General features: G+C 43.8%; 1 protein-coding gene across 2 annotated transcripts in view; it reads right to left on the bottom strand.

Moving 5' to 3' along the window:
- The window catches only part of sh3pxd2aa (SH3 and PX domains 2Aa), a 187358-nt gene that overhangs the window by 30495 nt on the left and 144107 nt on the right, over positions 1-12756 (bottom strand). For both annotated transcript variants that reach the window (XM_079500360.1, XM_079500361.1), the window contains exon 7: positions 10424-10507. In XM_079500360.1, the coding sequence (XP_079356486.1) occupies positions 10424-10507 (84 nt within the window). The remainder of the gene's footprint in view (positions 1-10423; positions 10508-12756) is intronic.

Raw genomic sequence — 12756 nt, 5'->3', positions numbered from 1 at the left:
GGGAGTCACAATGCTGTGAATAGACAGGCTATAGGCACTAGGCAGGGAGTCACAATGCTGTGAATAGACAGGCTATAGGCACTAGGCAGGGAGTCACAATGCTGTGAATAGACAGGCTATAGGCACTAGGCAGGGAGTCACAATGCTGTGAATAGACAGGCTATAGGCACTAGGCAGGGAGTCACAATATAATGCTGTGGATAGACAGGCTATATAAGGCACTAGGCAGGGAGTCACAATGCTGTGGATAGACAGGCTATAGGCACTAGGCAGGGAGTCACAATGCTGTGGATAGACAGGCTATATAAGGCACTAGGCAGGGAGTCACAATGTTGTGAATAGACAGGCTATAGGCACTAGGCAGGGAGTCACAATGCTGTGGATAGACAGGCTATAGGCACTAGGCAGGGAGTCACAATGCTGTGGATAGACAGGCTATATAAGGCACTAGGCAGGGAGTCACAATGCTGTGAATAGACAGGCTATAGGCACTAGGCAGGGAGTCACAATGCTGTGGATAGACAGGCTATAGGCACTAGGCAGGGATAGACAGCATTATAGGGAATGGTAAAACATGCACAGGAGGCTCAGCAGGGGAGTCGTCAAACACACTAATAAACCACTTGCCAAGCAGAGCACAGTACAGTACAGTACAGCACAGTACCCACTTAGACCACTTCACCACTTTTCAACCTATCTTGGTATAATTGGTCCTCACTAATGATCAGGATAAAATAGCTACTACTACTACTACTCGGTCTTTGGGCTAAGGACATTAGTGAGGACCAATTATATGGAGATAGGTGGAGAAGTGGCGACGTGGTCCTTTAGTGATTAAAACGCTCGACCAACATATTAGGTTGCCTTTCAATCAAACTATTCTCTCGTATTTTCGTAATAAGCCCTATTTTATACTTTCAAGAATAGCAGTAGTTTATAACAGCAGTAGTAGCAGTAGTTTATAACACTACAGGCTTGACATGAGACCAGAAGATGACACAGTATCAACTAGTATCAACACTTTGTTGGGCAAAAGCAATCAATATTTTTAAAAACAAAATAACACGAACAGAGAAGCTATACATTTAAATGAAAAGTATGTCTAAAATGCATACGTGCAGTAGTGCAAGGAAACAGCTGCCGACCTGAGTCTGCAAAGTGCCACGTTCATAAGGAAACAAACTACCTTGTTAAAACAAGAGAAATCCCTTCAGAACATGAACACATTTTCATGGCCTCATTCTGCAGTGGCGACAGCTAGCCTGGTGAGTCATGTGTGTTCTACAGAGAGTGGATGATGATGGCCTGCGATGTCTGTGATTAAAACCAGCTCCACTATGTGGGATTCAGCCCCACTTTCACACTTTTCCATCAGGCCCGTCTTAGCCAAGGCTTCACATTATCCTGGGAGAGGTAGATATCTAGAGCCCTGCTGCTGCTGCTGCTGCTGCCACTGTTGAGAAACAAGCAACCAGGTCTAGGAAAATAAACCCAAAAGAAGCGACTATAGGCTAAAAAGAGCACTTTAACCCATTCTGGGCGGGAACCCCTTTTGGTGTTTTAACTAAGCATCATGTTATACTTTAGCTATTGAAAAATAGCAGATCTACAAGCTCATAGCGCGCCACCGAGTGGCGTGCTACGAGCTTGTAGGTCTGCTATTTTTGAAAAATCGTGAAAATGCAATACAAATATTGCAATTTGAATATATATTCTATCAGAAGACTTATTTTTTATTATTTCGACGTCAGGCCTAAATGGGTTAAACCTATGTACTGTATACATCGGCTATTTGAAAATAGACGATCTACAAGCTCACAACGTGCAACGCGTTGTGAGCTTGTAGATTGGCTAGATTCAGATTGGCTAAAATATTGGAATAAAATGTGGAACATTTGGAAGATTTTTTTGAAACATTCGAACACCACCACCACAAATCATACGGGGGCTCCCTGGCACAAAACCTTTTCAGATGGGTGGGGGGGTTATAGGGACAAATACATATTAATTTCCTGGTCCATGACGTGAAAATAGTTGAGTAAATAATAATTAGATAATGTGGAAACAAGACCACATATGCAGCTATACACTGAAGAAGCAAGTGGCTTATAATAAGCAGACATGGCAACACTGTCTGCTTCTGCTGCTGCAGACCTGGCTAACAGCAAGCCCTGGGCGAGGTAGGCCCGGTAAGTCCATATTAGTCCATTTGATCGTGCTGCTGGCAGGCTACGTGGTCTGTGTGCAAGAGTTACAAGCTATGGTGAAACCTCTCATCTCCATACTTCAACTTTTGTTGAAGACTAGACTTGATAGATACTACAGACAGCGTTCTGCCCTTAGAGTATATATGAATAGAGACGGCACCCGAGTTCTCCTCCCATCCACTTGCATTAAGTTGCTCAAAAGCGCATGAGGCGATTTCACTGTGCATTCTGGGTAGGAACAGAGTGCATTCTGGGATGGATTGGGCCCAAACACATGAACGCGCTGCCGCTGACTATCATTGCAGGCATTCAACGTGCACAATGATAGTCAACGGACCAGCGCGTTCATGTCTTTGGGCCCACGCTGCAATATCAAATTCGGCCACTATGTCCATTTCGCCTCAGGGTTTCATCCGGGTGCCGTCTCTATTCATATATACTCTAAGGTTCTGCCCCTTAGAGTAAATATAATAGAGACGTCACCAAGAGGAAACCCTGAGGCAAAATGGACATAGTGGCCGAATTTGGTATTGCATCTCGAGCCAGCGCTGGGCCGTTGACTATCATTGCGCACGTTCATGTTATTGGGGCAATGACACGCGAACGCTATGTTTCATATGTGAACGCGCGCAAATGGCGCAATGATAGTCAACGGCACAGCGCGTTCATGTGTTTGGCCCAATTAATCCCAGAATGCACTCTGTTCCTACCCGGAAGGAGGAGTGAAATCGTCTCATGCGCTTTTGAGCAACTTAATGCAAGTGGATGGGAGGAGAAATCCGGTGACGTCTCTATGAATATAAAGTTCTGCCCTCGCTGCTTTGTGAAACAGCACCACCCACTGGCGGACATAGTCGCAGCCAGCACTGCCAGTGCTGTGCTGGCAAAGTAGCAGATCCACTTTTTAGAATCCTGAAATGTTTTTTTTCCACAGGTTTCCACCCGACTGAGATGATATACAATACACGACTAAGGATGCAACTATCCAGTATTTTCTTTATTAATCTAATGATCGAGAAACAAGGTGTTATTTTGTACTTTGTTGCACAAGTGTGATGCAATAATAGTGAAAATAGGAGATCTACACGCTAACAACTTGCAATGCGTTGTGAGCTATGTATTATATCAAGAATAGTGAAATCACTATTCGCATTCCTCCTCCGCTCTGTTGTTGATGGCCACTTATTTTTAAACACTACGACAAAGGATCACACCATTTTAAAGCGGATTTTCATGATAAGGAACGATGATGCCGACATCGCGATGGCTCTTCAAAGGTTAGTGAAATCAAGGCAGTCAACGGGGCATTGCGATTCATTAACTCCGCAGTCAAACTGTTAAGAGCCAAAAAGAAAAAAGATATATAAAATAATATGAAGATACAACAGGTTTCTGCCCGACAGCAACAAAGTATGGCGGCCGAGCTATAACCGAGTGCGTGTGCGCGTAATACGCGGATACGCGAGCCCCGCATACGCATACGCGGAAATAAAATCGGACTGGATCTAAAAGTGTGTGTGTGTGCGTGTGTGTTTGACTGTTTGTGCATATCCGCGTTTTACGCGCACTAGGGCATTAAGCAACTAGTCGACTCGACTAGTAAATCCACTAGTCGACCTTGTTGGTACTAGTTGACTAGTTGATAAAAAAAAAAAAAAGTTTATTTTTGTAATTTATTTTATTTTTTACATAATAGGTAGTTAAACAACTAGTCGACTAGTAAACTAGGCAACTAGTCAACTAGTAAAAATGACTAGAAGTGAATGCCCTAACGCGAACACGCACTCTGTGTAGCTCGGCCGTAAATCACATTCATGGTTATAATTGTTTTTCTTGCCCATTTCTGCTCTACACAACATGAGCCAGTCCACAGTAGAACATAACGTAGCCTATACCTCATGAGCCAGTCCACAGTAGAACATAACGTAGCCTATACCTCATGTCCTCAGTCCACAGTAGAACATAACGTAGCCTATACCTCATGAGCCAGCCCACAGTAGAACATAACGTAGCCTGTACCTCATGAGCCAGTCCACAGTAGAACATAACGTAGCCTATACCTCATGAGCCAGCCCACAGTAGAACATAACGTAGCCTATACCTCATGAGCCAGTCCACAGTAGAACATAACGTAGCCTATACCTCATGAGCCAGTCCACAGTAGAACATAACGTAGCCTATACCTCATGAGCCAGCCCACAGTAGAACATACATAACGTAGCCTATACCTCATGAGCCAGCCCACAGTAGAACATAACGTAGCCTATACCTCATGAGCCAGTCCACAGTAGAACATAACGTAGCCTGTACCTCATGAGCCAGCCCACAGTAGAACATAACGTAGCCTATACCTCATGAGCCAGCCCACAGTAGAACATAACGTAGCCTATACCTCATGTCCTCAGCCCACAGTAGAACATAACGTAGCCTATACCTCATGAGCCAGTCCACAGTAGAACATAACGTAGCCTGTACCTCGTGAGCCAGCACACAGTAGAACATAACGTAGCCTATACCTAATGTCCTCAGTCCACAGTAGAACATAACGTAGCCTGTACCTCGTGAGCCAGCACACAGTAGAACATAACGTAGCCTATACCTAATGTCCTCAGTCCACAGTAGAACATAACGTAGCCTATACCTAATGTCCTCAGTCCACAGTAGAACATAACGTAGCCTATACCTCATGAGCCAGTCCACAGTAGAACATAACGTAGCCTATACCTCATGAGCCAGTCCACAGTAGAACATAACGTAGCCTATACCTCATGAGCCAGCCCACAGTAGAACATAACGTAGCCTATACCTCATGAGCCAGCCCACAGTAGAACATAACGTAGCCTATACCTCATGTCCTCAGTCCACAGTAGAACATAACGTAGCCTATACCTCGTGAGCCAGTCCACAGTAGAACATAACGTAGCCTATACCTCATGAGCCAGCCCACAGTAGAACATAACGTAGCCTATACCTCATGAGCCAGTCCACAGTAGAACATAACGTAGCCTATACCTCATGAGCCAGTCCACAGTAGAACATAACGTAGCCTATACCTCATGAGCCAGTCCACAGTAGAACATAACGTAGCCTATACCTCATGAGCCAGTCCACAGTAGAACATAACGTAGCCTATACCTCATGAGCCAGCCCACAGTAGAACATAACGTAGCCTATACCTCATGAGCCAGCCCACAGTAGAACATACGTAACGTAGCCTATACCTCATGCGATTTGTGTTTGTCGCCGTAGGGAGTGGTCTGATTAAACCCATTTAGGCCTGACGTTGAAAAAAAAAAAAATGTTCGCTCTGAAGGAATATATATTCAAAGATTTGTGCCACATTTTTACGATTTTTCAAAAATAGCAGAACGGCAAACTTGTAGCGCGCCACTCGGTGGCACGCTATGAGCTTGTAGATCTGCTATTTTTCAATAGCTAAAGTATAACATAATGCTTAGTTAAAACACCAAAAGGGGTTCCCGTTCAGAATGGGTTAATGATCTTATCGGATATACTTCGTGTTCTCTGCTGGTCTGGGGTCTGTGGCACAGCTCGAATCAGCCCGCATTATCTTGTGTATGTCCAAAAAAAAAGTTTGTATTCATATTTTCAAAATATTTTTTAAATTGTTTGCAACACGTCGCATCGTGACGCGTTGTGAGCTCGTACAATAGATCGGCTATTTTCACGACTTTTTTGCAACACTCATTTAGGCGTGTTTGACCCATTTTGGGGCGGGATCCCCTTTTGGTGTTTTAAACATTATATGTGACTAAATTTGACTGAGGGACTGCCATTGGATTTTTTTTGAATGTCATATGAAAGCAGGGAATCATAGCTTCAAATTGACATATTGGTTGTTCAGTTTGACCCACCAGTTTTGGAGACATGGCTTATAGAGTAATGTCTTGCAGAAAACAGCGAGTTGAGAAAACAGGCTTGAAAGGTTCACTTCTGTGGTCTCTAACATTACACCTAGCTACATGTTTGGGCATTTATTTCATATTTACATGTCGATTTCAGCTCTGACATTTATTTCAGACATGCTCTAGTATGTGAAGAGTCTGCCTGTGCTATAAACTCTTTAAAAAAAAAGAAAAAAAAGAAAAGTTTTTCTCTGGTGAAAAGCTGTAATTTGCGCGATGGCAGGCTCTCAGTCAAATCTGGTCACATATTATAATTTAGCTATTGAAAAATAGCAGATCTACAAGCTCATAGCGCACCACCGAGTGGCGCGCTATGAGCTTGTATACTGCTATTTTTGAAAAATCGTTAAAATGTGCCTCAAATCTTTCAGAAAATTGTCATGATTTAGAAAACTTTTTTTTTTTAATTTCGACGTCAGGCCTGAATGGGTTAAAGCATGAAAGTTGAAATGCTGCATGGAGATACAGGGTTTCTGCCTGACAGGCCCCACATTATCATATAGGCTGACTCATGGGGGCCAATATGAGGTTAAACAGGTCCAAGGAGGACTGGACTCCATAAATAAAATGAAACAACCTCAGCGGTCTTACTGATCCAAGAACCAGACAGGAGCGTTACGGAACGTCTGAGAAATTGATGACTCGACACCTACTGTACCGTCTCTGTACTGTATGGCAGAGATTCCCAACCTGTGGGCCGGGGCGCTCCGGCGAGCCGTGAGGATAGTGCAAATTGGCCCCCCCAAATCATATGGTATAACACACTATATGTTTTCTTATGTGTTGTGTTTGTCCGTCAGTCAGTCTAATCTTAATTTTTCTCCCTCAATGGGTTGAGCAATTGATCTGAATTTACACACGGCCATTGACCAATTAGCACCTGAAGACCGCGAGGAAGCCTGTTTTGCAATTTCCCCAAATGTAAGCTGTTTATTAGTGTTTTTGAGTGGTGCAACCACTCCAAGGAACAGCAATGTCCGTGTTAACCTATGTGACTATGTGGCTATGAGTAGCAGTAGGGGCAAAAGTGGCGCTGTTGTGCCAGAAACAGAGAGAGAGAGATAGTGCTGCACTGTTGCCTGCTAATGAGAGACAGAGAGAGAGAGAGAGGGGGGGGGGGGCAGGGGGAGAGGGAGAGGGGAGTTGCACCACTCAGTTCACACGGGTGTGATTTTTGTGTAAACACCGGAGATTCGGAGTGCAGGCTCTGGGTCTGGGATCTCTAGCCACTGGCTACACTTGCACACAGAGAGAGAGAGAGAGAGAGAGCGGCAGAACAGGCAGATCAAATTATAAAGGACTTTCATTTAGGGCCTGTGTCCACAAATATACATCGTTTTAACTCATTTACTGCCAGGGTAAAGAAATAAATAATTCAGCGATTTTTCGGTTTTCCTGACTTTTCAAGTAGTCACAGTATATTTATCTCCTATCCCCCGATCGTTGTTAAACACAGAGGTTTTTCTCTGTGCTTCCGCGGAAGAAAAAAAAAACTCTTTTCGACCCTCGGTTCTCTAGTTATCGTTGAAAATAGCATGGCCAAAAATGTAAAGGGGAAAAAACGGAAGCCGAGAAAAAGGCCTTTGATGGTGGATGTTTTTTTTGTTGTTGTTTTTTTTGCGATCACGTGATTTCCTGCTAGACTGTTTCACTGAGAGTCAAATGGTGACGCATGTTAGCAAAGAGCGCCATCCAACGTAAACACAGAGAACACCAAGACTCGTCAAAAGCCCTCGCCGGTGTGGGCTTTGGATTGACAGTTGTTATAAAAGGGTATCTTTGCAAAACAAAGAAAAGGATCCGCACACCAGTCTTGCAAAAACTTGCAAAAGAAATGGCTCTTTTCTTCTTTTCGACGTTTCGGTCGTTAGACCTTCATCAGGATGGACAATCGGTTGTCAAAACATGTCCCTGGCAGCGGGACGGCGCTTTGAATATCAAGTCTGTGTAGTTTCACACAGACTTGTGTCTCTCTCTCTCTAAGTGCAATAACGACTAAAAAGAAAACAACAAATCACCCAAGAAGCCTGGCCAAAAACAGCAAACTAGACCGTTTCTTTTATCATTTCAAAGAACTGAACAAACAAGCAAACAAAACAAAACAAAAAAAACTGCCAGAGTCATTAAAATATAACAGCCCGTAAAACCTAAGGGAGCTAGCTTGCTTTAACCCATTTTGGGCGGGAACCCCTTTTGGTGTTTTAAAGCATTATGTTATACTTTAGCTATTGAAAAATAGCAGATCTACAAGCTCATAGCGCGGCACCGAGTGCCGCGCTATGAACTTGTAGGTCTGCTATTTTTGAAAAATCGTGAAAATGTGCATCAAATCTTTGAATATATATTATTACAGAGTGAACATTTTAACTCAAATCTTTGCTTCTGGGGGGTCTCTGGAAACAACATATTTTCAGATGGGAGGCGGGCAATTACATTTATTTTTTGGGGTCCTTGACATGAAATATTGAGAACCACTGATATAGAAACATGAGGTTTTTCAGAAAAAAAGCCGTTTTAAAAATACATTTTTTAAATTTCGATCCTAAGCCTAAATGGGTTAATTAAGCGGTGATGTCCTCCTATTATTAACGCGGCGAGGCCCGACAGAGAAGACTAAAGCTTGCTGCATGTGTGTGTGTTTGTGCTGTGGGCCAGTTGGGTACAGCCCTAATGATATAAATCTAGTTGAATATGATCCAATTATTTTCGTTGCACAGCGTGAGGCGAAGAAAAAGTCCAAAGAGTGACGGGTTGGAAGATTCTAGCGTTTTACTGTGGGAGCTGAAAGGCTCTGCAGGGGCCACCCAATATGCTGCTGATGATGCTTGGGAGGCTGGAGGCCTGTCAGGGATGCAAATGACTGTTTACCATGAGGTGAGACTGTGTAGCTGGAAGGGACTGCACGCACATACTGTTGGACGTACTGTTAATAGGGTGGAATGTGTCAGTGAGGAATTCTGTGTGTGTGTGTGCGTGCGTGCGTGCGCGTGTGTGTGTGTGTGTGTGCACGTGTAGAAACACGCTAAAGCATTGCACACACTGTTCCCCTATACTACTGAGTGAAATCAGTAGATTTGTGTGCACATTGTATAATGTGCGTGTGCCCAATGCCATGTGTTTATGTATTATGGCGTGCTTAAATGAAAGTGGGTACATGCGTGTGTGTGTGTGTGTGTGTGTGTGTGTGTGTGTGTGTGTGTGTGTGTGTGTGTGTGTGTGTGCGCGTGTGCATGTGTGTGAATGCATGTAGCTTGCTAATGTGCTTGCCTGCTGCACACACACGTGTGCATGTATAGTGTACAAGTGCATATGCATATGCATGTCCATTTACATTATGTGCATATTTGCATGTGCATCCATTCATCCACGTGTATGCGTGGCAATGTACTGTACTGTACTGTACATAATGCAGTACATCCTGTCTGTACTGCATGTAGTGCAAACCATGATTTAGTACTGTGTCGTACGATGGTGTCGCTCCCCCAAAAATAGCCGACCTACAAGCTCACAACGTGCCGCGGACGCGGCACGTTGTGAGCTTGTAGATCGGCTATTCTCAGCATGCAACCAAGTGTAAAATTACTTATACTGGATCTTTGTTTGCATGTTCTCCCCGTGTCCCCTAGGGTAGGTACCCTCACAAAAAACATGCAGTAATCCTGGTCTCTAAACTGCCTCCCCCTGGCCAGCCGGGGCGCCTGATGGAGTGGAAAGGAACTGGTTGGAATAACGTGTTCCTTCCACGCGCTACGTCCAACCAGGGAAACTCCCCCCTGTCAGGTGTAAAGGAGCAACTTGGACACTCAGGCATGAAGGAAGCATGAGTTCAAGTCCGTTGCTCTCCCCATGTCCCCCATATATGGGGACTAAGTTGGCGGAGGGTGTGTAGAGCCCAGGATCACATTAGATAATTGACACAGGGGTGAGAAATGGGTTACAAAATGGTGGGATAAAAATTATATAAAAAAAAAAATACTGGATCTTTGTCCACTAGTCCCTTCCTATACATTTTAGTCTGTTTTTTATTCGGCCGGCACGTCCCACCGACCACACGCATGCACAAGTAGGAGCATTCACCTCGGCTCTGTTGGCGGTTGACTATCCCCCCCAGTATCCCCAAGTAGGAGCATTCACCTCGGCTCTGTTGGCGGTTGACTATCCCCCCCAGTATCCCCAAGTAGGAGCATTCACCTCGGCTCTGTTGGCGGTTGACTATCCCCCCCAGTATCCCCAAGTACGAGCATTCACCTCGGCTCTGTTGGCGGTTGACTATCCCCCCCAGGGTCTCACCTCGGCTCTGTTGGCGGTTGACTATCCCCCCCAGGGTCCAGCGGCGGTCCAGCCTCTTCAAGTGAGCCTTGCGTCTCTTAGTTACTGATGAGTACGAGCAGCAACCAAAAAAAGATAGGAAAACAAAAACAAACATGGAGGTATTATGAGGTTAGCATGAACAAAGGCTTTTTTTATGTTGTTGTTAGTTGCATGTGGGAGAAACTTGTCCGTGGGTTAGCCAAGCAAATAAATAACACGATAAATGGTGAAGCCAATAGGTTATATAGGCCTAAATTAAAATAATAATAATAATAATGTTTTAATACAAGGTAGAATTTAGCCAGCAGGCTAATTTGGTCATTAGCTTCATTGCCTAGTCTATACCATGAAAACCCCCTGATACCAATTATGAGTTTACACAAAACAGAAGCAAATAGATTTAACATCCATGATCTCAGAACAAATGAAAGATAACAGCATCTCCTTTGAAATTGAAACTACATATGAATTACTATATTAATGAATCATCATTTATTTAGTGAAAGTTAAGTCAAACATGAATTAACGTAACTGCCATCATAGTATCGTAGCACATATATGCATTATTATATTTTATTCATGACAGTGAGTGCATTTATGAGTACTTTGCGTATATGTTGATGCCAATACTGAGGTCAAAGTTTGAATGCAGGCTTTTTGAATGATTAGTCAGAACTATAAACAGCATGTTGTAAGACCATGAAGCTAAAAGGATAACTCCATTGTGGTCCTACTGTATGTATTCAATTCATCAACATAGAAGTATACAAATTTAACACAATTAGAGTAATCTGAGTACTTATTCCACGCACGGCACGGCACCGCACGCACGCGCGCGCGCGCGCGCGCGCACGCACGCACGCACGCACGCACGCACGCACGCACGCACGCACGCACGCACGCACGCACGCACGCACGCACGCACACACACACACACACACACACACACACACACACACACACACACACACACACACACACACACACACACACACACACACACACACACACACACACACACACACACACACACACACACACACACAGTTGTGTTATATAGACAGGTATGCCATTCAAAGCGGTGCTAGCCTTCACATCAAGCCAGGGCGAGAACATTCAGTTCTCCACCACAGCTCCATTCATACATGTTGTATTGTTGAAACCTTTTCTGTGCATCAGTGGTTGGAAGTACTCCAGCACAATACCACTAGCCTTCAGAAATATCTCCTCTATTAAACCATTTAGGCCTGACGTCGACATTTATAAAATGTCTTCTAAATCCTGACAGTTTTCTGTCAGGATTTGCGCCACATTCACGATTTTTTCAAAAATAGCAGACCATACAAGCTCGTAGCGCGCCACTCGGTGGCGCGCTATGAGCTTGTAGATCTGCTATTTTTCAATAGCTAAATTATAACATCATGTTTAAAACACCAAAAGGGGTTCCCGCCCAGAATGCGGAATTGCATCAAAATATACTTAAAGTACAGTAGCAAAAGTAAAAGTAGTCATTATGCAGAATGCTCCTTTCAGAATCATGTAGTATCTCGTCTCTGTCGGGTGGAAACCTCATACCGATTATGTCCCAAACAGCATAAATTAGCAGATCTACACTTTTGGCGCCGTTTTTCCAGCTTGCGGATCTGTTACTTTTGATACTTTTGTGTGACGCTGTACGACTGTACTGTACGACCAGGTAAAGGGTGTTCATTTACTGAAAAGACACACAAAGTTAAAATATGGAGATATAAGAGGTTTCCGTCCGATAGCGATGATATTAGGTCGTAGAAGTATAAATGATCAAGGAATGGAAATACTCAAGTGAATTAAAAGTGTCTCGAAATTGAGACATTTGTGCAGAGTGCAGTACTTGAGTAAATGTACTCGGTTGCTTTACACCAATGTATTGCATGAGGTAAAAATCTCAGGCTCTTTATCCCATTTTGACCTGAGATCAGATTCTAAAAATGTCTTCTACATCCTGACAGTTTTCTGAAAAAGCTATGTTTCTATGTCAGTCGTTCTTCGATTTTTCAAAAATAGCAGACCTACAAGCTCGTAGCGCGCCACTCGGTGGCGCGCTATGAGCTTGTAGATTTGCTTTAGCTATTTTTCAATAGCTAAAGCATAACATAATGCTAACACCAAAAGGGGTTCCCGCCCAAAATGGGTTATGGGAATAGTAGAACCTGGTGGCAAAGCTTGTTAGCAATTCAATTCACTACCATGTCCAAGACTCTTCCTCTGCCGAGCATCTCTCTCTCTCTCTCTACCATGTCCAAGACTCTTCCTCTGCCGAGCATCTCTCTCTC

Source organism: Electrona antarctica (assembly GCF_951216825.1).
Source record: "Electrona antarctica genome assembly, chromosome: 4".
In the NCBI taxonomy this organism is placed as follows: domain Eukaryota; kingdom Metazoa; phylum Chordata; class Actinopteri; order Myctophiformes; family Myctophidae; genus Electrona; species Electrona antarctica.
Note: the sequence above shows the minus strand (reverse complement) of the source record. Positions and strands in the feature narration are given on the sequence as shown.